Source organism: Podarcis pityusensis (genome assembly GCF_964106645.2).
Source record: "Podarcis pityusensis genome assembly, chromosome: 5".
In the NCBI taxonomy this organism is placed as follows: Eukaryota; Metazoa; Chordata; class Lepidosauria; order Squamata; family Lacertidae; genus Podarcis; species Podarcis pityusensis.
The window spans coordinates 38,834,051-38,859,853 of NC_138032.1; the positions used below are offsets into that span (position 1 = coordinate 38,834,051).

At 41.8% G+C, this 25,803-nt stretch overlaps 1 protein-coding gene across 4 annotated transcripts in view; it reads right to left on the reverse strand.

Moving 5' to 3' along the window:
• Nucleotides 1-25,803, reverse strand: part of VPS8 (VPS8 subunit of CORVET complex) — a 93,790-nt gene that overhangs the window by 21,529 nt on the left and 46,458 nt on the right. For all 4 annotated transcript variants that reach the window (XM_081006659.1, XM_081006660.1, XM_081006657.1 and 1 more), the window contains 13 exons: nt 25,196-25,315; nt 23,887-23,943; nt 21,774-21,856; nt 19,685-19,769; nt 19,303-19,401; nt 15,697-15,786; nt 14,042-14,088; nt 10,732-10,873; nt 9,419-9,508; nt 8,331-8,373; nt 6,211-6,314; nt 5,066-5,147; nt 4,149-4,231 (listed from right to left, as the gene is read on the reverse strand). In XM_081006659.1, the coding sequence (XP_080862785.1) occupies nt 4,149-4,231; nt 5,066-5,147; nt 6,211-6,314; nt 8,331-8,373; nt 9,419-9,508; nt 10,732-10,873; nt 14,042-14,088; nt 15,697-15,786; nt 19,303-19,401; nt 19,685-19,769; nt 21,774-21,856; nt 23,887-23,943; nt 25,196-25,315 (1,125 nt within the window). The remainder of the gene's footprint in view (nt 1-4,148; nt 4,232-5,065; nt 5,148-6,210; nt 6,315-8,330; nt 8,374-9,418; nt 9,509-10,731; nt 10,874-14,041; nt 14,089-15,696; nt 15,787-19,302; nt 19,402-19,684; nt 19,770-21,773; nt 21,857-23,886; nt 23,944-25,195; nt 25,316-25,803) is intronic.

Below are 25,803 nucleotides of genomic sequence, written 5' to 3' on the forward strand. Positions count from 1 at the left end.
CAGCTGGGTTACAGGGAGCCTCCAAAGATCGTGAGAAGCAGCACTTCCTCCGCGGAGGAGGGAAGCCCCGCCTCTAGTGGGGAAGGGATGCAGGGCTCGGAGGATGCAAGAGAGAGCCAAGACACCGGGCATGAGCAAAGTGGGGGGGGAGGCAGGTCCCCCTTTAGCCACACCCTCTCTGCGCAGTAGGTTTACAGGCAGAGAGGGGAGGCGTTGGATGGGGGTCAAGAGACTACTCTGCTGGGGAAAGTTTAAGGACCGCCCACTCTCAGATTCTGCTAGTGACTGAGCAAGACATGGAATTGAGACGTTCTGCACTGTAAATGTTTTTGCACCAATAATAAAGCCTTTGAAAAGACCGGTGGGGATCTTGCCTGTTTGCTCTTGAGCAACCTCCCCGGTAGGCATAACAAATTGTTTTGGGTTTTTTCATGTTTTGTTATTGTAAGCAGGTCAGAGAACACTGTTTCTGGAGCGGCATGCAGATGCTTCTTATAAAAAGGAAGCAAATGACCCCCAGAGGAGAGGTGCCTGAAAGACTCTGGGTTTCCCAAATGCTGCTGGTAGACCAGGAACTGATATTACATTTGAAACCTTCATTTGAAAGCCCTTTAAACTAGGCAGGCAGAGAAGGTCTACACCCAGATAAACAAGCACATTCCAACTCACGGATCTTTAATTACTAGAGATCAGGTCAAATCAAGCTGCACAATATTTTAAAAAGTAGTGTGAATGAGTAAGTTAGCTAGAGGCCTTGCACTAACCAATTATGGTGCAAGGAAAATTGATGCCATTTACATGTTGTGTTTCTTTACTTCTCAAACAACACATGCAACAGGTTATATAATTATAATAATTATATAGCTTAGTGCCTAGCTTAGTGTCCTACTGGTTAGTAGTGGAAGTGAAATATATGCAATATGAATTTTAGCTTTTATACTGCTTATAATGATTTGCCCACAGTTCAATTCCAGCAGCTATAGAATGCTCATTATCACATTAAATAGATATTCTATGCTTAAATGTGCTCAGACACAGCTTTGACTTTCCTACAGGCATAGGGAAATAAAGAATCTTAAAGTTTCCTGCTTCTGGAACAGGGTATACAGTGAGAAACCACAAGATATCTGTTTTAAGAACATTCACAAGGGATTATGGCTTTGTGAAAGATTTAGCACTTTACCTTTCATCTCTATTTAGATACCACTCATCCTCTTAATGGGATAATACTTATCTTAATGTCCCCAAAATTCACTTAATATTGCCCCAAAGCATTTCTTTCATTTTCCTTTTGAATTAATGTTACTAAATCCTCTGATGAGTCAGATTTAGAATTTAAATCTAACATTAATCATATTTAATACCGTTTCAAATGAGTAACTGTAAAGTAAATGCAATGTGAAATCATAACCCGGGTATTTTTGCTGAAAACAGCTCTATAGTATTGCTATGGCATGTGGATTATACCTATTTAAAGCAAGCAATAAAAAAATGCTATTGCCTTTCTTAAAAAACAGACCATTACAAAATATCTTTCTAAGCAAAGAGACAGTTCAATAGTTCAGTCTGTTGGAATGTTCTTGCTATTTACCTTACGCAGGCAGATCTTCTACCCATAGGGCCCTCCTGTGGCACAATAGGTCAGTGCATCTGGCTGTTAACCAGATGGCTGGTGGTTTGAGCCAATCCAGGGATGGCGGTGGGCGGGATTCCTACACTGCAAGGGTTCCCTTCCAACTCTACAGTTCTATGATTCTAAGAAATGCTTACCCTACCCACAAAACTAATTCATTTCAGGGCATACAGAACAGCCACCCCAAATCTGGCACTCTTCAGAAGTCAATGGATTACAATTTTCATTTAGTGTTGCCATACGTCCAGAAGTTCCCGGACCTATGTAGAATACTGCAGTTGGCAGCAGAGTCTGGGCAAAATGTCCGGGAAACTGCTGATGTATAGCCCTCCATGACAGCAGTGGCGTTTTTGCCGATCTTCCATAAAAAATAGCTCAAAAACAGTTTCACAGATAGAAATATGGCAACCCTATTTCATCATCCCTAAACATTGGCGACGTTGGCTGGAGCTGTTGGGAGGTATTAGTCCAGAACATTTCAAGGACATCAGGTTGGGAACGGGTCATGTAGATGATATGCTGTGTCAGTCCAACATTTGCTAAGTGGGTCTGATATATTATTCAAGTGCCAGAAGTAATTATTTCCATCAGCATCTGACAACACCAACAGAAAGTGAGGCCCCAACCAATTGTGCCGCACATATGCAGCCTGACGCATGCCGTCTCAGGGAGTTATCATTAAAGCAAACACAAGATCAAGAAAAGACTCCTATTCTGAAAATGAAAATGGGGCATAGTAAGTAAGTTGTGCTGCTAGGTCTTCTAGGTCTTCCGTAACAAATAAGATCATTCTCCTGTAACGAACTGATTGGTACCAAGGACTTTTATCCTCATGTAAACGCTGTAGCTCAAACTAACAAAAAGCTTGTTAATTCAGATTCTTCAGGTTTTGATTCTAGACCTATGCCACGGAAGGTATTTTACCTAGTCTATAAATTACAGTTGACAGCAAGACACTTTGGTATGGGAACTACTGTTCTGAGGTCCAAAATACAACTAAAACAAAAAAATCAATGGAGCTGGAAACTAGGGACAGGAGAGCAAAAGAAAGTAGGCATCAAATTCACACTTTGCCTTTAGAAGCAGAAACTAGAAACTGGTAATAGTGATTAGGATGAGGAGAAAGGCAGCTGTAATTTAGATGAAATAAAAGCAGTGCCAGTTTGAGTCCCCAGAGTAGTATTTCTCCCAAGAACTGAAGGAATGCTAGATAGCAATTTTACAAAAATATTATCAACCTAGATAGCATGAGATTTGGTATTATAAATCATCCACAGAGAAGCTGTAGTGCATCTCAGGGGAATCATGTGTCCAATATAAGGCAAATCTAAAAGCCATTATTTGATACACAACAGTAGGCTTCTGTTTTAGTAGAGGCCACAAGCAAGGCACATAATCTGGACATGGAGCTGCTTTTTAGGTTGTATCTCCAGCAGGGAGCATTGATTTTGTAAAACGTTTTCCAATAAAAGGACAGCAAACAAATATGGCTTTGGCAAAACTAAATATGGGGATGAGAAAGCCATTTAAAGTTAGGCTTTGTTGGATTAAGAGCTAACAAATGCATTGTTTCTTACGTGGTTTAGAAAATGCAAATGGAACACCCTGAAATGTGTTCTGTTTGTTTTAATTATGTTTTATTGATCTTCCAATAAAAAACATGCAAAAATACAGAAATCAGAACAAACCTCCTCCAGTCAGTTTTGTTCACCTATGAAGGAATGTACAGAGACCCTGTAACTTTCCCTAGTTACTTCTACTCAGGAGTGGAGCATCTAGTGGGGCAGAACTGCAGCCTTGCTGCCACTTGTACTAAGAGGGGGAAGACAGAAGTACACTCGGGGCTATATAAGTGCATCAGATTGGCTCTTCCACGCTCCCTGTGCAGCCCTGAACTTGCCACCACCTTACCTCTCCCTCTCCTAGTAAATGAAAGTGATGTTGCTGCTGGGAGACTACTGCTATGGCTCTGCCAAACTGGGCAAACCAGTCCTTCCCTCATGACCAAGGAGGTAGCAACTGGGAGAGGACACAGAGGCTTCATGGGTGCCATGGAAGACTTAAGGGCACCATGTTGGTGACCCCTGATGCAAAGCACGAGCTCCACTCACCAAGGTATTCATGTTTATAGTAACAGAAAGAGGACAAAAACTTGTGTAACATTTAGTTTGAACCTCAGTCCTTCACTTACTTCTAATTCTCAGATTCACTTTACTCCAAGTATGAAAGTCTTAGCAATTTTAAAATTATTTTCTACAAAAGGCTACAAAATACCCATCCCAATTCCTATTGGCAGCAGCTGTTTTAATAACGTCAATCCTTCTCACTGTACAACTTTGACTTTACTCAACACACCCTCTGCCACCACCCACAAAACCAGAGGTAATGAGATGAATTCACAGATATTAACACAATGTATCAGGAAAATAAGTAATACCACTTTATACCACGACTTAAGCATGCACATGTAAAGGCATATTTCACTTAAAAATACATTATCAGTACATTATCTCACCTGTAGAATTTTCTGCAAGATCAGTGGCAGGGCAATGAATGCTGCCATGTTGTTCAACACTTGCATCGTCAAGTTCTTCAAAACTGGTAGAACAAATACATCAGAATCATAACTAACAGGAGCAAATGCTATTCCAGTGTGTGTGTTTTTAAGTCACGATATCTAATAGAAAATGGATTCTCTGGTGCATGTGGATGGTGAATGGAGACAATTCTTTTCTGTGATTATTTAATTTCAGATGAATTTCTGTGGTGCCTTAAACAAATGCTCTCCAGTTTATAGGTATTTCCACAGAAACTCCTCAATATTATATCCACAGGGAGAAGGGCAATTCAGTATCTACATCTGAAGGCAAAGGAAAATAGAGCTCCTGAAGCTTTAATGTTGAAAAATATTTCCCATGTCATACCCCACACATAATTCAATGCTCAAATTCATTATTGTTACTATGGAAAAGAGGAACAGAGAGAAATAACCAAGCTTCAGAGTACAGAAACAGAAGCCAATACGCAAATGCACTCATGACATAACAGCTGCGAACTGGAGGACCCTCCTGAACAAAAGGTGAGCAAAACCCTCCTGCCCTAGGAGTCTTCATATGGGAGCTGTCGCTAGAAGAACTGTGAGGGGGATTTCTGGTCTTTTCTGACAAGGTATACAAGATTTTGGGGAGGGAGTGAGTTGCTGGGCACCAGTGAAATCAGTTTTGGGGCTACTCTGAAGGTATAGGATGTTGTCATCTGGCCTACTGATAAGCTTTATGCTTACATTTTTGATGTATTTTATATGCACTGCCAATTATTGAATTGTTAGTGTTATGGCTCAGTGACAAAGCTATTCACATTCTCACTCTCAATTACTTGGCTTCAGAGAACAGGGTCTGAAGTACACATTGTTATGGATATTTTGGCACTTACATTCAGAGTAATGACACAGCGCAGTAGAACTGGATAACTTTTGGGGAGACATCATTGCTTCTAAGAGTGGAAACCACAGTGCCTAGAAAAGAAACAAAATGGAATCCCATGAGTCCATACACCTGAATCAGGCAAGAGTTTGGCCCAGGAGTGGGCCCTGCCACTAGACAGAGTGAGGCAAATGCATCCAATGACAGAAGCTTGTGCAGGAGAGGATTGGCAGCCCCATGGCTATTGCTCCTGTACCCCACCCTGCGTCACTGCCCTTATTGAAGGACAAAGCTATATATGCCATAGTCTGTCCCGAGAACCTAAGCTAGCCAGGTGCCTCAGGTGCTGTGGAGGATGCTATTCTATTTTCAGTGGAAGAAAGATTCAACTTTCAATACAGTCAACTTCTGTATGTGGAATAGGGAAGGGGGCAGCCATCTTGTTCTTTGCCTTAGGGAGCAAAATGTCATTGGCTGGCTCCATCTGACCTCAGGTCAAACTAACTATTATTAAGTACTAATTATTATTAAGACAATTTATATATTTCTTACATTTAAGCAAACCTCTCCAACATAGATTAAAACATCTTAAATAAACTATAAATACAAAATATTCTAGAGAATAACAGTACAATTGCCAGTATTAGAACAATTAACCTTATCTGGTTTTTGTATAGGATACACCTGAATCAGACATGGGGAATCCTAGGGTGCTCCAGAGGTTGTTAGACTGAAACTCCCATCACCCATGGTCACTGATTATAGTGGCAGGGGTTGATGGGAGCTGGGAGTCCAGCAGCATCTGATGGAGCTCTGGTTTTCCATCCATGACCAAACTAGATGTTATGGTAAACTTAAGGTTGTCGCTGAGAACAACCACCACACAAGCAACCCCTTTCCCCCTCTACAATAACTACCAGCACTTCTCTTGAGTCATGATGTTCTGCTTTCCATATCCCCACCCCACATCATTGGCCGTCAATGGTGCTGGTGGGGTCAGGGAAACTTGGTGCCTCACAATGTCACAACTCAAAATACTGGATGTTATATAGGGGGGGAAGGGGGAAACTAGATGCATCTTTCTCACAGCAGCCCCCCAGTTACAATAAGATGAGCTTAATGGAAAACAAGCCAAGCACTTCCTAGACTTCTTACCTCTCGCTGTGGTTGATTTAACTTATGTGAATTCCTCTGGCAAAGTGCAATTGTTTTTGCTAAGCTATCTTCAATATCCTTTAATGAAGGAAATTCTATTGAACCTTGATTTAAGGAAGAAATAGCAATTAGATACTAATCTGGCAGTTAAATCAGACAGCTAAAATCAATGTGGGGGGAAATAATCACATAACTTGACTGTAAATTAAGTTTGTTCTATACCCTCACAACCATGTCATAATAAAGGAGCTTCCTATGGAACAAGTTAATATTTTAGAGGGGAAACCTCAGGACGGGGGGGGGGGGGCACACACACACCAGGCTGTTTAGGGTTTTATTTATCCTTCTCCAATATGAGCAATTTCACCTATACTATTTATTACTTGGTGGTGATCTGCTGCCATTCTACCACATTGACTGGTAGAGCTCTGTAAAATAACCATACAGACATGCCTATAACATTTGGCTCAGATGCCACATAAGTTAGTTACCTCTTCATTGAAAACAGATGCTTTAAGCCAAAGTTCTTCATAAGTTACTATTATTGTTTATACAACTATTAAAACCATTTAATTCAATAACAAAGTCATAATGGTTATCCAAGCAGTGAGGGTCTTACATCCCTAAATTGTCCAGTCTGTCACAATATCCAAAAGATGTTTAGAAAACCTTACTTAGGTTAGGGAGATTATGGGATGAATTACATTACCCTGCGTTCCACGGCTGCTTATATTTGGTAGGAGGTGATCTTGTGTTGCTATGAACATTTGCTTTGAGCTGATTTTATGAAATACAAAAGAAAACACCCAAAAGGCCCAGGCAATCTTTTTAAAATAAATGTTCACCTTAAACTACCTAATTCATTTATGGTAGCATTCTGCCAAGTTACTACAGAGCAAAGACAAGCTCTAAGATACATTTTAAATGTGAACTGACTGACTACATTTGGCTTCTCAGACAAATTCAATCATGCTTTTCTCATTTATTTTTTTCTTTGTAAGCAATACAGTTTCTCATAAAAAATATATTCAGTTCATTATTTTCGAACAACTGTTTGACAGCCCGTTTTAACTTTACTTGTATGTGATGAAGACTGCATAGGAAGTAGGCACATATGCCTGGTTCAGTCCAATCTACTCCCTCCCGCTTTTTGTTTTGTGAAAGGTAAGAAACTTGCAAACCAGGTCTCCATGTGGATTGTGTGCCTCGTGCATTACAATATGTGTATGGTGGAAGAACGTGAACATACAACTCAGCTGAGAACTGCTGTAACTCTAAGCATATGCACCAGGCTTATACCGCTAAGTGACAGGAGCTTCCTATGGTGAAATTGGGTCCATGGTATAAAACTCTTGTCATCTAGAACCACATGGATAGCAAACATATGAGGTTTGCAGTAGAGAAGTCTGAGAAGTCAGAATTTATTCTTCATTGCATGTCTAGATCAGACTTCCCTTTGAAATTAAATCCTAAGAGCATCTCCAAATCAGCCATTTATTTCCCTGGGCCATTTATGACATTTCTAAAATGCCTTCACCAAATGGTTCTAGTGTAGAAATTAACAGCAACAGATAATATTTGCATGATAAAAAGAAGCACAAGCCGGAACAACCTCCGTTTTTGTCAATGTGATCTACTTTTGTGATTTTTCCACGGCCCAATGGCAATGCAGACTGGAGTGCTAGCGCCATGTGGCTGGACCCACACATTAAATTCCGGGGGGATTAAAATGGTGGTGGGGTTACATAAAGGAACATGGGCCCTGGCCAGATCCAGCACCAGCAGTGGTTCTCCCCTGCAGGGGCATTTGCCAGTGTGTGCCATGTGTTGGTGCCCAGCCTGATATGATGCACATGTGCAAATTCAGCATTTCTTACTTTAAAAACACATTACAATCTCAAGGCCACTAATCCAGGAGGAGAGTGATTAGTAACACTGAAGCAAGAGATAAAATGCAATCATCTTTGTCAAGGGGATGTGGTCTAGACTTGCTCTGACAGAGCAATAAAAAGCTAATCAATTCTTCTATTATTCTAAGCTTGATATTATTTGAGTTTTACTCTCTTCAAAAAAGTCACATTTCCTGAAAAAAGGAGGAAAGCTCAATTTTAAAAACTTACTTTCATCTTCACATGTAAGTGTCAACAACTTGCTTTGTAGCCACTGCAGAAAAACACATAATCGGTTGAACTCACAAGGCCTTCATACAGGATTTTCTACTGCCAATTATTCTGCCCCCCCCCCCTTAAAGTTTCCCTGACTTCAGAAGAGTTTACATAGTGGATAACATGGGGAGGGGCGCAGGAGGACCAGATAAGGTAGCCACCTTTTTATTTTCAATTGGTACAATCAGCATTATCTCATAGTTATAAGCAATTCCATTCCTTTCATTTTGGAATGAACAAGGGGCACAAGAGCCGTACTTTGGGATTTAGCTTACTTCCCCTAATGTCCTTCTAATACTGGATCATTACAGTCTTGGTATTGGTCTTAAGTGCTAATTCTGTGGCTAATTGAAGGCCAAGACTGGCTAGGCTGACTAGGCATGATGGATGCTGTTAAGTTGAGCAATATCTACATAGAGGGCCAGAGTCTGGTTCCCCACACCTGCTTTAGAGTGACGTCCAGACATGTGTAGCTTAACTCAAGTGACAATGGCATCATACAGTAATATTTCTCTGTTCTTGCTCCTCACTGTTTGCTGCTGCTAGGAGTTGTGAGAAAATCAAAATAATGACATCAGGTAAACTGACTTATTTGGCATTAGACATGTTTTTTGGGTTAAACCTTCCCTCTAAAGGTTTCCAGTTCCAAATCTAAAGTTATAATCAAACAGATAGTATTTATAATCATAAAAATATGGACGAAAATATGTAAGTGACTGTATATGGAGAAAATATGGCAAAATGTCTTCCGAGATGTGGAATAAGCTGAGGTAAATATAGAATTGTAGAACTGGAAGTGACACTGAGGGCCATCCAGTCCAACCCCCTGCAATGCAGGACTCTCAACTAAAGCATCCATGGCAAACAGTCACCCAACCTCTGCTTAAAACTTCCAATGAAGGAGAGCCCAACACCTTCTGAGGGAGTCTGTTTCACCGCCAAACAGGTCTTACCATTAGAAAACAGGTACTTGTTCTTAGTTACTAGGTCTTACTAGCAGAAAGTGACTGAAGCATTTCAAAGTAGTTTTTAGTCAACTATACCTCAAGCATAACTAGGAAGGCACCATGAATATCTCCTTTCTTCTCAAGTAGATAGGAAGAAGCTTCATGAAGTTGGTATTTCTGTGTGATCTGAACAAAAATTATACAAAGGTGATTTTAGTTATGCTCTCTATAATTAAAAGTTTGGGTATTTAAAAAACAGACTTCAGGTAACAAGCTCAGGACCCTCAAGTTGCTATACTATAAATATTCTAGTGTAAGTGATCATTCAGTGGTTCCCATATTTTTTTCTTCTGCCTGGTGAGTATAGCAAGAGAGAGAGAAAAAAAACCTTGAAGGTGGGGATTCAGTGGAGAAAAATGGTAAAAATGGAAAGTGCAAAGCACATCATCTCCACCTACCTTCCCTCCCTACCCAAGGAGCTACTCTTTCTTTGTAAATTTCTTTTAAAAAGGGGAAATTTCCATAGAATTCTTGAGTAATGCACTTTGGCCCCAAGAATTTCAAAGGCCTTTCCCATCATAAAAGAGCATTCTAGTTTTAAGAATGTATTATGAAGCCTCATCAGTTGTAGTCTTGTGTGATATATGAAAGTGAGATTGCCATAGCAATAGCTTCACCTACGGAAAAAATAACGGGGTCACATCCCAAACAGAAGAAGCTCTTGCTAAAACCATTTGGAAGCTAAACCAGAAAACTACTGATTAACTTGAGTTTAGGTACAGTGTCAACAACCCAATAGCACTACAGCATACAGGACAGCATGATCAAGGCATGCATAAGTTAGATTGGCTCCCACTAGTCCCAGACAGAAAACCTCCCACTTATGCTTAGCTGTAAGAACTGGTCCAGGTTTGAGCACAGTTAGGCATAGGACAGGACAGAGCAGGTGAAGGGGACTGAAAGGGCATCACATGAATAAAAGGGCACCTCGAGCCCTGCAACTGGTCCTGCCTCTGAAAACCAGCTTTCTCTGCCCCTGCCCTTTCTCTGCCCCTGCCCCCGGTGTTGATGCTTTAGAGGTCAATGTCTGAGTGGGAAGTCTACACAAGTAGGCTATCTTGAAAGTCAGAACTCAGATCACACAGGATTCCAGCTCCCATAGAGGTTCACACAGATCGATTTGCCTGCCTCAGACATCTACACCTCATGCATGGAAATCAGGAGTAAGGCTGGGGGAAGCTGCAAGACTGCGAGTGGGGCCAATGAGGCATCCTTGAAACCCCTTTTGTCACCGATGCCTGTTCTTCCACATACCATGTGAAAGGGCCTAGCCAACGAGTGAAAACAACTCTTGCAAAACTTCTATTTCCCTCCAATTCCAGCCCAACTTCCAAGCTTTCCTACTTTACCTGAATTGCCTCTTCCAGCCTGTAGGACTCCAGGAATTGCAAAGTCTCTAAAACCTGGTCAGGATCATACTGACACAGCAACTCAATAAACTGCTCAGTAACGAAGGGAGAAAGCTGAAGCAACTCTTGATTGACACCTTCCCTGAAACAACAAATGGCACATTGCATTTGGGATCTGACACATTTTAGACAAACACAGAAGACTGTGCAGAGTAGGCAACAAAACAGAGACTGACACTGTAGGAGGTGGGGCAGTCATTCCCCCCCCCCCATCACCTGAATATGGCTGGGGCATTGCCTGTGTGTTTGTGCACTGGCAGGACCACTGATCTGATGCTCCCACCAGCACATTCACACAGCCTCTGCATCACCTCTGCCCTGCTAACCAAAAGAATCACCAGTGCCAGGAAGGTGGCTATGCTCCACCTGCCCCCACTGGACTGGACTAAGTCTTATTGTTAGTATTCATAGCATAAAGTATGACTGGCTTCTACCAGTTCATGGAAAGTGATTTGGGTCCAAACAGCAAAGCCAGGAATAAGAGAAACAGAAACAAGGGAGATCATAGGAGATGGAAGCAATATATATGGACTTGAAAGCTGAAATATAGCCAATGATTTCAGCATGAACAGAAAAATCTTAATAGGTTTATTCACTGGAAAACTGTGGAAAGTCACATAAAGCAGGGCTAAAGTGTACTGCATTACCACAAGGGATAGAGGGCATATTAGTTGCAGTGCACAAACAGGGTTGTTGTTTTTTCAAAACAGGTTAATATGTTGGATATCATTTGATATAGAGGCAAACTTGAAAACTATCAGAGCAGAAAGTATATCCACAAGCTAAACATTTGCCTTCATATCAGTGTGCATGTTCATCTTTCACCCCAGATGGTGATTTTACTAACATTTTACTAAAACTGAGATTTTATCCTGAAGAGAGTAGCCTATTGTCTGAACTAGAGAGGATTTCGTGACAGCGCATTTGGGCTAGATTCCTTGCTGTGGTGTAACTACAATGAAGGGACTGGAATTACAGAGGGGATTAGTCTGGCACATTTAATTTAGCCAGAGATTTAGTCTAAAATTGGTACAAGGCCAGTTGACTGGAGATGGGGAGGGGGGATGTGGAGGTATAAAATTGCCTTGGGAAATAAACACAGCCAGGAGTGCTTTTGCCCATGACCAATGAGCAGTTGTACCACAAAGCATATTGCTACAACTCCCACAAGCAACCCGCACACCGTTTAAAATGTACTTTTCTCTGAAATGACATTTCCTCTTACAAACAAGTGGTACACAAAATGGAAAGTTGTGTTACTTGATTGCACAGAGGCCCCCGGAAAGGGCTTCCGTGGGATGACTTCCACCGGTGATCATGGCATCCTAGTTCCTAGCAGAGATTTAACGCCAGAATCAGCCCCCTCTTGGATGTGGCTGTGCTGGCACAGAATCTCTGTGACAGGAACCAGAATGAGGATGCAGATGGTACTATATGTTTCAGTCTCTAGGGAGGCAAGTCATCACAGAGAAGCCTTGTCTAACAGACAATCTGATGAAAACAATGGGATGAATTCAACACAGCCCTAAGTGAAAGTCTCTTAGCAGTGGACCAGCTGCTTTAGTTTTGTGCAATGAAAGGTGCAGAAAGCCAACATGGTTCTCATGGCTGGATGCACAACATATTGCTGTAGCCCCAATACTTCCTGCAGTGCCAACTTTTTGCACAACATGCTTCTTCTGCTAGCACAACTGTTGTGCAGTATGAAATCCAGTGCAAACATTATCCTTGCCCCTACACTAGCGCATCAACCCTTGCAACAGCAATTAGAAAACACTGAATCTGGGTCAATGTCTTCTGGGTGGATAAGTGGGCGATGTAGCTTCTATAACTGCCCATGTTTCAATAGACCATTTTGCTTCAGTACTCTGATTTTTTTTTTTTAAGTGCTGGGGCAAACAAGCTGGACCATCAGCTAGTAATGCACTAGCAACAACAAAAATCTGCAAGGTAGCTGGAAGAGCAAAATCAAAAACAACTGGAGGCACAGTCTTGTCAGGCTTGCAGCTTATTGCTCTGTGCTTATTGGAGCTATCCTTTTCAAGCACACAGGCTCATCTCCCAGGAACTATTTGCATTTACTTGCATGCATTTAACTCGTGCACATTTAACTTTATGTGCATGGCAAAAAATCTAAAAAAAATTAAAAGAGGAGGCAGGGTTCTGGGGAAAATGACTTTGGCAGTCCCACACACCATTGAGCCCAATGGGTTTTGTATACATGATTTTGGCTGTAGGTGTAATCCCCGGAACGTAACCCCTGTGTAAATTGTGGGCCTACTGTATATCTTTGCTTCCTACACTACAGTCCCCTTAACAGGCATTTCTTGCCAAATCTGGTTCCAGTTCTCTTCTACAAACCCACTGCCTTGGCCCTGCATCTCTAATACATGTGATTTCCCAAAGTTTAAGCAGAGGTTTTCAAAAAGTATAAGAGGGATTTTATAAATTACAAAAGCAGTATGAATAACTGGAGTACCCAATTAAAGCTACTTTAAAAGAATTAAGAAACTGCTTTTTTAAAAAAGACACACAGGCAAGAGTTCTTGGACTTGAAGCCACTCTCCCCCTGTTCACTGTAAAAAGAAAAAGAGACACACTTAAGTAGGCTTATAATCCATCTAAGAACTTAAGAACTGCAGGGCCAATCAATGCAATGGTTTTGAAGTTGAAAAGGCATCCCATGAATTGTGTTTCTTTAAAAAAACAAAAACCCAAAATGTTTAGCAAAGTGCTGAATGGCATGGCACTGAAGTGGGTAAGGCTTCACATATAGCTGGGGGGAAGGGGGCAACAAGCAGGCCCAACCCCTCTTTAACAAGGGAATGAGTGTGAATGTGTTTCCCATCTTTGTCTTCCAAAGCCCTACACTTCACCAAATGCATAAAAATACTTCAAAAAACCCCCAACACTTCCCAAGTAAGATGACCAAAATTAACTACTTTAGAAATGCTGATTCAGTTAAAACTTGGCACTCTGTAGCGAGTGTTGCCTGGTGGTTAGAGGATTTGATAGTAAGGAAGAACACTATCAGACACTAACACAATCCCACTCCGCTGGAGAAAACTGTTGCCTCGACAAGAAGAATCTTCTAAATTTTCAGAAACAAATGTTGCCTCTGTTCATTAACATCTGCAACAAAAGGTTAATGGAAATATTTTGGTTCCAAAAACTAAAACGGAGTAACCTAAAAAGGAATAAAAACATTTTTTTAAAAAATCAAAATGGAATCTGCAATCTGTATACATACCTTGGGTCAAGTAGGCTCCTCAAAAACTGGAAAAGCAAACATTGATCCTGACAAACAAGGAGGAGAAAAAGTTAATGGAACATCTGCAAGTTGTTTTAAACTGTATCAGATGGAAATAGGGATTCACCTTGGCACAAAAAATACTGCATATCATGCCCCCAGAAACTAAAAGAACTAGGCCTGCTGTGTATATGAATGAAAATAAAACTAGGATTTGCAAAATAGCATGTTTCAGAGGGTGAACATCCTATCATAACCTTTTGTACTTTTATTTAAACCTCCAGGTGAAACATTCAGGCCAAACAATCTAACACTCAGAAGACGTCTCTTAATTTCCTACATCATTTTTTAAAGTTATTAAGATGTTGGTAACAAAATTATCCAAGAGCTGGACTGTATTCAGTGGGGAACAAATTAAGTTAACTGGTTCAGCAAAAAATTATTTGCCAGCTGTTTCAGTGGCTCAGTGACAAGTTCTCCATCGATGAATGTAATGAGTGTTTAGAAAAACAATTTTAGACACCTTGTCTTGGCTGAACATTTATATTTGTGCTGCACACTAAAGAGTAAGAGGAATTTAGCAGGATATTTCTGAAAAATAAATCAATGCCTGGCCCAGAAAGTAACTTTCAAATGATGAATAGATTCCTTCTGTCCAAACCAGATAGAATGAGGACAGACCTTCATATCCATTTTTTTTAAGAAGCTTGACTTTTACAACAATACTGTGATGAGAGAAGCTAAATTCTCCATCTGCCCATTTCCCCAGGGACTTTCACCCTAGTCTAGCTCAATATGCCTTCCATCCCTTTCCTCGAAGGGATTAAATAAAGAAGTCTGGAGCAATGGAGTATGGTGGAGAAAGGCAGGGGGTCAACTTAAATACAATCCTGCAAAGCATAACCTCATTCTCCCCATCCATTCTCCAGGATGTCTAATATATAATTAAGGATGTAACCCTATGCACGCCTACTTGGAGTATGCCAGTTAAAATTAGTAGGACTTACTGCTAAGTCAACAGGCATAGGATCAGGCTGAAAGAGAGCTCCTTTGCCACTACAACTTTCACAAATTGCCCAAGAAGCTGAAAACTGCTGCAGATAGGAGGACACACTGTGCAAATGCCCTACTACAAAAACGGCTTTTCCTAACAGGAACACTTCAGGACCACGAGAGAGGAGCAGGAGGTAATGGAGGAGGAGAGGAAAATGACTTTGAAGTGGCTCAGGAAAAGCTTTTCACTACAATAAAAAAACCAACCTAAAAGTGGCTGATAATTTGAGGGATTTAAAGAAGAGGGTAAGACTTGCTCTGAACATGGGGAAAAGGATTAGGTAAGCAATACTGTCAAAGGGGTTGGTATCTAGCCTAGTGACTCAGAAGTATAGCCATGTATGCCACACCGGTTGAGCAGATACTGGTGCAAACCCAAGAAAATAAAATTTAGAACATTTCCCCAAAGAGTACAGTCATTCTGTCACTGCTCATGCATAGATTTTGTGCTCCTTTGCGAGACATGCTTTCTTGGCAGCCCCAGTCCTAGTTTGACAATTCCTAATTTTTAGGCAACTGCTCAATGCAGTAATTTGCAGCCCTCTCTTAATAGAAAACTTCTTCTCAATTTAAAAACTGAGTTGACACATGTGACACATTACCTGAAGGTTCTGAATTATTTGTTCAATCTGCTCACTGAAGTGAACTGAAATCAGATCGGCTGCTTTAAAGGGACTCACTGACAGCAACTCCTGTGCAAAGGTTGAAAAAAATAATTGTTCTTTTATCCCTACTAATGCAGAGATTATACATACAGTAAAATCAAATACCATAGGACACACTCAGAAATCAATTCTGTTTGAAATATGTTCATAAATCAACAAGGTGATAAAGTGACAGCTAAAAATAAGAGGTTGTCAACGCAGTGGTAACAACTGTTTCTTCAATGAACAGACATGGAAGCTGAAAAATACAGGTTTTCTCTATTCAAAATTCCTACAACCATCTCACTGCCTTCTATGTACATTCAAGCAATTTAGCTTAACTTTGTGCTGAATAGTCAGGATGTAACCAGTATGATAATTGTTTTCAGAGCACATAACGTATAGGATAATGGTGTGAACTGGTTTTCACACACAACTTAATATTTGACTACAGCAGGCAGGCAGTCTTGTTCAGCTAGAAAATTTGGATGTAACATTAGTTGGGGTTGTTTTCTTGAGCGCATTTCGACAGGAACAAAGTTCCTCTAGAAAATCAGTGGACTCAATGCAAGTTATTTATATATAAAATGTATTTAGGTGGAATGTCACTGACATCAACAGAGTTAAATCCAGTTTGAACAATTTAGCTTAACTAGTTTGTAGGCCCAGTTTTCGGGATGTTTTAGAAATAAGCATACATACATTTCATTCAACATATTGTATTATTTTAGTAGATTAGCTAGCAGCTTATACTTCCATGCCTAGTACCTGAAATAATACTGATTACATGTATAGAAATTAGCCAATGAAAGACAGTGGAATTCAAATTAACTCAATCCTGCTTTCATCTTATGAGAACATACCTAGAGGCTAAAAAGCAGCTCACTTTTTCCACATGCATACATTCCTTTCTCATCCTTACTCTTAATGTTCTCCTCTGGCTGTACTCAGCAGGATTCACAATGAACCATGCTGATATCTTTATGAATTTTCTTCTCTTCTTATAGCTCCCAAGATGGAAAAAGTCATAACACGGCCTGAAGTATAGCTGTTTCGTTCCTTGTTGTAATATGTTGCAAATTCATACTCACATAACTAGTTTCCAGGTTCTATTTCTTGGTCATGCTGAGCGTCAGGTATAGTACATCCACGGAGGATGTGCACACATTGGACCAACTGTTACATTTCTCCCACATAACAAGAAGCTAGCAGCAGTCTTGCAAATAGGTCTCCATCTATCACTGCCCCTAGACAGGCTGAATTCCTGACAGGGAAAGGAGGAGGACCCCTACTTCCCAAGCAGAGGAACCCCTCCTCAATGTAGGCAAGGTATTTCCCTGATAAGGCCAGTCATCTTCCCAGGGAAGAGTAACAGAGATAAAACTCTATCATGTCAAACTGACAGGCACTTAACCAATGTATAAAAAGCAACACACTGGTGAATATATTTTTTCCCCAACTGCTTTACTGCACATCGACTCTGTTGACCTTAACAATGGGATTCTTTCAAATGAGTTTGGAAGTTCATGGAAATCACGGGCCTAAGTTACTCACTTATACTTCATGGTATTATTAGGAATAATAAAAAGTAATAATCTATGTCAAAGAGTTCAGAGCAATTTCCATGAGGATTATTCAGTTGTGTGTGTGTGTGTTTATATTGTTAACTGCCTTGTGATTTCCGGATGTAGGATGGTATAGAAATTTTAATTTTATAAATAAATTTCTTTCTGAAAGCTTATAAAGCCATACTTTTTCTGTACATTGTTATGGTCACAGTGGTAAGGACTAGCTTCAAGCTCTAGGCTGAGAGCTCTATGGGATTTTCCAACTGATCTTGAAATGTGAAGGTAAAGGACCACTGGACAGTTAAGTCCAGTCAAACGCGTCTATGGGGTGTGGCGTTCATCTTGCTTCAGACCGAGGAATCAATGTTTGTCCATAGACAGCTTTCCAGGTCATGTGGCCAGCATGAATAAACCGCTTCTGTCGCAACAGAACACTGACAGAAACCAGAGCGCACGGAAACAGCGTTTACCTTCCCACCACAGTGGTACCTATTTATCTATTTGCACTGGTGTGCTTTCGAACTGCTGGGTTGGCAGGAGCTGGGACAGAGCAACAGGAGCTCACCCCACCAGGCAGATTCTTGATCACTGTGCTAACAATGGCTTTGTTGACCTGAGGATGTGTGATGGCCTGGGATTCCGAGTCTGAGAGTGAACCGGAGGAATCCCAGCCGGCACAGGAGTCCCCGCCTCCAGGGCCGGCTGAACTGGGGCAAGGCCTAGATGCTGAGGAGCCTGCACCTGTGCCAGATCCTCAGGGGCAGGCACCAGGTGAGACCATTCTGGCCCCAGAGGTGCTGGAGGACTCAGTGGCTACAGGTGAGCCTCCCCCGGGGCCCAGTAACCCTTCGGCCTCTCCTGAACTGCAGAGGCTTAGGGCAGAGAGGCGAAGGGAACTGGTCTCTCCCAGGAGGAGTGCTCGCCTTAAGGCCAAGAGAGGCGGGGCTCCTGGGGGCCGGGACCGCCCCCGGCCTTAGAAGAAGATAAAGGTCAGGCAGCCTGGTCCCAGGTTGCGGGAGCAACGTCGTTGTGGAGTACCTGCTTTACCCAGACCTAGATCTGCACTCCCAGTGTGCCTGTTCCACGCCCGGCTTCCTGCTCCTGACTCTCCGGTGTTCCTGTTCCTCGCCCAGCTGCCCGCTGCTGACTCACCAGTGTTCCTGTTCCCCGCCTGGCTCCCTGCTTCTACTCTACCAGTGTTCCTGTTACCCGCCTGGCTTCCTGCTGCTGCCCTACCAGCGTTCCTGCTCCCCCGCCCGGCTCCCTGTTTCGGACCTCGCGTCTCATCTAGTGATTGTCTACCCTGCTAGTGACTCTGGACTGAACTTCGGCTACGGTATTAGTACCTTTCCCCCCCGGGACCAGCACAGGATGGCCGATTACCAGGGGCATTAAGCTGCTCTGCACGGTGAATGGCCTGAAGGACCCAAGAGGCCAATTCATCACCTGCCAACTCACTCTACATCCAAGCTTACTATTCACAGCTAAAATAAATGCTCTTGTTCAGATTCACTTTGAGAACTGCTGGTTTAGGTACAGGATCAGAATTGGGAGTATTAGAAACAAAGGCTTGTTCCTTTGTGTAATTCAGTTTTCACTAATAACCTCTTCCTGGGAAGATGGTGTTGGAGGGAGGATGAATAACAAAATGTGTACTGAATTAAAAGATATTCTGACTAGTGAAAGACAGCTAGAACAAATGGGCCAGTTTGAGTAAACAATTAATATCATAAATCCATAATAGCTATGTCTTTCGTTCCATAATGACTGAAGTTATTATCTAGAGTGCTTAAAAAAAAATACAGCTGTAACTATTGCTTTTAGCTGTTTTTTTTTTAAGGTTTCCATTTTTGTTTTTAAAACTGGGCAGAGAGTATAATTTTCAAATATAAATAACCCAAAAAGGGCATGCCACCCAACCTGCCTGCCAGATCCCTAATTAGGCAGATAAATTAGGTTTACCTTAAAATGAATAATCAGTTAATCTAAATCATACCTCAATGTGTTTCATAGCTTTTTGCCACACAGACTGTTTTTCTTCTGTGTTATATCCAGGAATGGAGAGTATATTGTGGATATAAGTGAAAACTTCTTCCTTTAAAGGCAATAAATGGGAAGGATGAATAAATAAATAAATAAATCACACACTAATCTGATGGATGTACTAACCCAACAAATCTAAAAATCAATTCCTATATAATTCATTGCATGCTGAACTGCCTTGTAAATGCAAAATGGCAAGGAGAATGTATTTTAGGGGTTACTCCCAGATCAAAGCCTCCTTGAAAATCAAGTACCTCCCCCCTCACAAAACATGCAGAAGTGAAGATTTCATCTGGATTCTCTCAGTGATTACTTTTGTGTCCATTCAGCCTTACCTTTCTCAGTGGATCTCGTAAGTAGCAATCAATTATCTTATCATAGCGATGTTCCCGTTCATACATAAACTCGCAGATTTGATAGCTGAAATAAAACAATGTTATTTATTCATTTCAAGATGTTAGCTCTTTTCAGGTGTCAGAAACTGAAGGGAGCCACGTGGCTTCCAGGCATAACGCATCTTCTGCAAGCAATACATTTTCCTTTTTCTGTCTTAATACTTTAAGGATAGACACAATTCATAAATTTCTTAGTATACATTCTACCTATGGTCAGTGGAAGCCTGATCGGGTTATTAATATGAGAGGCTTTAGATTGTTGTTGTTGTTGTTTTAGAGTGAGCTTCATGGCTGAGTGAGGATTTGAACCCTCCTCTCCCAAGTCCTAGTCCAACACTCTAAGCATTAAACCACATTATTTTTTAAAGGAAAAGGCAGAACAAGGTATGTGAGATCTTCTTTTAAATCAAATTATCTGACTAGGAGACAGGTAACGAGCTGGACCCCTCCAGGATATGGGTGGCCTAGAAGATATGCAATCTAGTAACATCTAGATCAGGCATCCCCAACCTGTGGCCCTCCAGATGTTTTGGCCTACAACTCCCATGATCCCTAGCTAACAGGACCAGTGGTCAGGGATGATGGGAATTGTAGTCCGAAACATCTGGAGGGCCGAAGGTTGGAAATACCTGATCTAGATCAGTGTTTCCCAAAGTTGGGTCTCCAGCTGTTTTTGGACTACAATTCCCATCATCCCTGTCCACTGGTCTTGCCAGCTAGGGATGATGGGAGTGATAATCCAAAAACAGCTGGAGATCCAACTTTGGGAAGCACCAATATTCCAGCAGAGATTTAACAGGCACCCTTACTTAGTAGGATTGGCCTTGTAAGGCAAATTTGACAAGGATCTGGGCCCATGTAACCAAAAGAGGTTCCCTACCACTGCCTTAAAGCATTTCTTCCCAATGGGAATTGTGCTTACCTTTGGGGTTTCCAAAGGACTTCTAAGACTTTTGGATTGGCGGTAGTTTATTATTTATTAATTTCATTTAAAACTTGCTGTTCCACAATAAATGTACTAGAAGCAGCATACGAAAGTAACAAACGATTAAAAAAAGAATAGTGACATTACTTTAACTAAAAGCAGCAGCAGCAAGTGGACTAACAAAATAGTGGTCCAGGCAGATAACAGTGCAAGTCTATACATATCTTCTTAGTCAAATGGGGTCTACTCCTCCTAATTAAATGTATATAGCATTGCAGCCTAAGCCCTCTTACAGGTTTGAGCTATGTGTTTACTCCTGTGATAATGTCCTGGGATGGGTTAAAGATAACAGAAGCAGCACCTACAGGTACAATATTTTCTCTATGGCACATCTACTCCAATGTTTCCCAGTATCTGATACCAGAATCAAATCTAGCAGACTGGGACTGGATTGATCTGAAGCACTATATACTTGCAAAAATTTGGCAGCAGAAGTCAGCTTAACATGTTTACTGTTTCAGGCTGTAGGCCATGCTAGAAACCTTGTCACATGGTTAGACTGTTGTGCAAAGGACCCAGGTTTAGCCGCAATGCTAAGGCAACTTGAGGATGAACAGAGGGCTCACTGAAAGCAGTTGCCAAGCAACCACCTCATGTGCTTTTCCTAGTTCCATCCATCCATTTCCTGCAGATAATGCCAGCCTGGAGCTTTCAGACTTAGCCAGCTTGGATGAAATTACAGGAGCAATAGGCCCCATCCCCATTAGGCACCCTATTGGGATCATCTGTGTAGAATTAGAGAAACACAAAAGAATGAAATTATAGCAGGAACAATACTAAGGAGCACCATCGCACACCATGGGTAACAAAGGAGGTTTATACACACACTCGGGGAGGCCAGAGATCCACTGCAAAACCCAATAGGATCTACACAATATAAAACCAGATTAAGTTTATGCTCCACATAAGGCTGTAACAGTGTCTGGATACTCATAAGGATGTGGCTTTATGATTATCTGAAAGAGCAAGACAGGTGACAGGATAAAAGGGAAGAAAGTGATAGGAAATGGTTTAAAGGGAGACAGAAAAACAAAAAAGCCTTACAATTCAGCTTTTTCTGCCATGTGAATGAGTCTGTTCTCTTCAAACTGTACTATGCCTCCAGCTTGGAGCAATTCTAGAAGAACCTATAAGCATTAAATAATTATTAGATGCTGTGTTTAAAGCTGGACAATCAAGAGTTCCCAACATTCTTGAGCTATAGACTTGCAGATTGTGCCCATACGTGAGCATTTTCAGATACTGAGAGCTACACGGAGTGCCTTCGAGCTCTGAGCTAGCGTTGCAGTAACACATGCAATCACAATTTTATGTGCTTGTCTACTGGCCAACCAATATCACAACAGTTAAACACATGCAAGGCATGGGAAACACTCACATGACCTTTGCAAGATCTTGTACTAGCTCAGAATGGCAAGACCTCTCCTCCTCCCAGAGGGGAGGGGTTGTGAACGGGAGCCGGTTCCCGCGCCAGCAGGGGGGGGCCCCGTGCCACGCCCCTGCTGCCAGCCAATCGGCCTGGCTCGGGGGTGGGGTTTAGCCACACTTAAGCGGCCGCGGCAGCACTGCGCCCTCACTTTGCTGGACGGGGTTGAGTCATGTGTAGATTGTTTGATCCAATGCCTAAGCCAATAAGTTGTGGCCTTATTTAGCCCATTAACCTAAAATACATGTGTCCTTGTATCTTATTTATCCCTAAGCGGGTGGCGGGTCCTCAACTCACAATATTGCATGGGAAATTCCAGGGGGTTGTTTTGACTATATATGATTTCAGCTTTACACGCTACCCACTGGAACATAACCCCTCCCCAAGATGTGATCCTACTGTACACATTTTCATTCTAGTTGGGGCCCTTTCCTCCTCCCCCACAAAAATATTTTCTTTCCTGTCCTTTGATTTTTAATAAGAAGCCTAGGTTAGAACCCTCCTCCCTGTCACCATGGTTTTATATATGCATACACTTTCCTTATGGGTAAACATTTAAACATGTCACTTCACGTCTGCAATCTGAATTAGTACAGCTTGGCAATAGACACCTCTCCCAAAGCTTCCGATCATGTTTTGACTCAGATAGCTGTCTTGACCAAAGCCCAGCTTGTTTGCAAAATGGAAGCTATAATGTAGTTTTGTGGTATCAGTGTATTTTTGGAGGTTTGGTATCAATATTTTTGGCTTTCCACTTCCAAGCCTGATCCATCTCTTACCTCGTTCACTTGCTCCTTGTAATTCTTTCTACCACTGCACCTTAAGGTTAGCATATATCCTGCCCCATAAAGGTAACTTTCCTCTACTCTTCCTCTCCACCTACTCAGACACAGCCTGCCGTGCTCTCAGTGGCAGAGCATCTGCTTTGCAAGAAGAAGCTCCCAGGTTCAATCCCCAACATTTCCAGGTAGGGCTGGCAGAGACCCCCATCTGAAAACTAGGGGGAGGGGGTCCTGTCAGCCACTGTAGACTATACTGTGCTAGATGAACGGATGGTTATCCTGTATTGCAGCGGTTCACAACCCGTGGGTCCCCAGATGTTGTTGGACTACAACTTCCATCATCCCTGAGCTCTAGCCTTGCTAGCTAGGGGTGATGGGAGTTGTAGTCCAACAACATCTGGGGACCCACAGGTTGAGAAAGGCTGCTGTATTGCATGTGTCCACTTCTTTCTGAACTGCCATTGGACAATCAAGGCAGGGGACAAGTTCTCCCCATAACTGCTGCTGCCCCTTTCTCCCCACCCTCCATCCCAAACTGTTTTTCAAGTTGGTGGGGAAAGTAAACCATACAGAGACGTCATCTCTTGGCAACGCACTCCCTTTTCTTTCCAATCAGCTTCACTGGTATTATTGGCGGCAGCTGCCCATGCATTATGGGTGCAGTTTTGAGCTGCATTTGCTCACACCGCAGATTGTGCTTTCAGTGTGGCTGATCTGCATTGCTATAAAAATATTCAGCTATTGTTCATCTAACGATCATGCAGATATTGCCCGTTTGCATTCATAAACATACAGGTTGTCCGTTGCTCTCCAGCTGTTGACTTCTTAATCTGTGAGGTGCCAGTTTTACTGTTGCTGCTCGATAGTCTGATCATACTTAGCAATGACCTTCCCTTCCCTAACCATCCACCAATCTAACAGCATGAATTATTCGTCTAAGGATTCATACCTGCTGTCTCTCAGAGTGCCGTGAATCATCATCAGGACTGCAGAGAAATTCAAGGACCTGGACGGGAAGCAAACATGATTACAGAGATAGGGATATAGATGTGCATCTTCTTGTTGTATCTCAGAAATATACCTTATCAATTGCTTCTGGGAGAGAAAATTCTCTAGATGACTGGCACTACTATACCATTTTGGAGAAGTAGACCCATCTCCAGAATGCCTGGAATTAATTTTCTGATGTATGAATTCAGCGAATAGAGAGCAATATAGCAACCACTTAAGGCTCGGGTTCTACTTTTATCTTCTGTAAGAACAGGAAATCTTTTTGGGCTCCACAGGCCAGACTTGAAACCACAATGACTTCAAAGCACCGCATGCTTTGTGGGGATTTCAAGGCACTACATACAGCTAATACAGTTAATACAGTAGGTTTCAGCTCTACCACCCATCTGCTGATCAGCGGTAGAAGAAGAAGAAGAGTTTGGATTTGATATCCCGCTTTATCACTACCTGAAGGAGTCTGAAAGCGGCTAACATTCTCCTTTCCCTTCTTCCCCCACAACAAACACTCTGTGAGGTGAGTGGGGCTGAGAGACTTCAGAGAAGTGTGACTAGCCCAAGGTCACCCAGCAGCTGCATGTGGAGGAGGGGAGACGCGAACCCGGTTCACCAGATTACGAGTCTACCGCTCCTAACCACTACACCACACTGGCTCTGGTAGGAATTGAAGTCTGCTTTCCTTTGTCAATCCACACTGGAGCACACTTTAAGGCTCCCAACTATGCACTGGCAGGCGGGTCTCTACCTGCCCTGCTCCAGACATCACATATGATCTCTGGTGTGGAGCAGGTGGGCGTAGCTTGGAGGGAATGGCTTTAAGGGCCAAATTTGAATCCCTGGTGGGTCAGGTCTGGGCTGCAGACTGGATTTTCTGATATTCTCTAAATCCTCCAACATGTATCTTGGTCTCTGTTGCCACTTAATCTTTATAAAATCACTGCCATCAGATTTCTCATGCGTTATATCCCATTTTTTGCACTGTTAAAGAAAGACATGATACACAGTCCCGTCATTTTATATTATGGCATCACATAATGTGAGATTTTAGGCACTTTGTAAACAAAATACTCATAGTAATGAATATTAATTGCTTAATATAGGTATTATGCAAAATAGTCCTGGAAAAATGATCTTCTAGTTGTCTGTAAGCATATATACTTTGTTTTATTGAGTAATTTAAAAAATGAAAGAAAGAAAAAACAAAATCAGCAACAGTCGTTTCCCCTTTATTTGTGCCCCCCCCCTTTTACCTGGTCAAATAGCGTCCTATTTACAAACAGTGTGTTGTTGGGCTTAGCAAGCTGTCGGGCAAGGAAAGTAAAGAGACATCCAACTTGTGAGGGGGTAAAATCAGAATTCTCCACCATAACCTAGACAAGGGGAAGCAGCTCAATTAATTAGGTTATCCCATGTTATCTCTTAACATACATGAAACAGAACAAATAATTGGATACAAACTGTATCCAATTCCAATGTGATAAAGAAAATCCTATAAAGATTTCCAAAATATATTACTAGAAAAAGGGAATATGAGAAAGCTAGGTTACTAAATTGGAATATTTAGATTACATAAGCACAAGGCAAGCACATCAGTCATTTCAAACAAAATTCATATGACTTTACTTGCATTGCAGTGTCCATACTCTGAAGGAGAGCAATTTATCATTACACTGCCATAAGAAATTCAGCTCATCATGGCCTGGATGTAAGTATCAGCTCCGAAACCTTATCACAAGAAGCAGATATAGCACTATCACTGAGAAGTCATATTACACTGCCTTGCAGTAACAGCCAGCGACATTGTTCTGAACTCATCAGTGGATAACAGTAGGCATAGTTTGTGCAGTCTATGAAACAA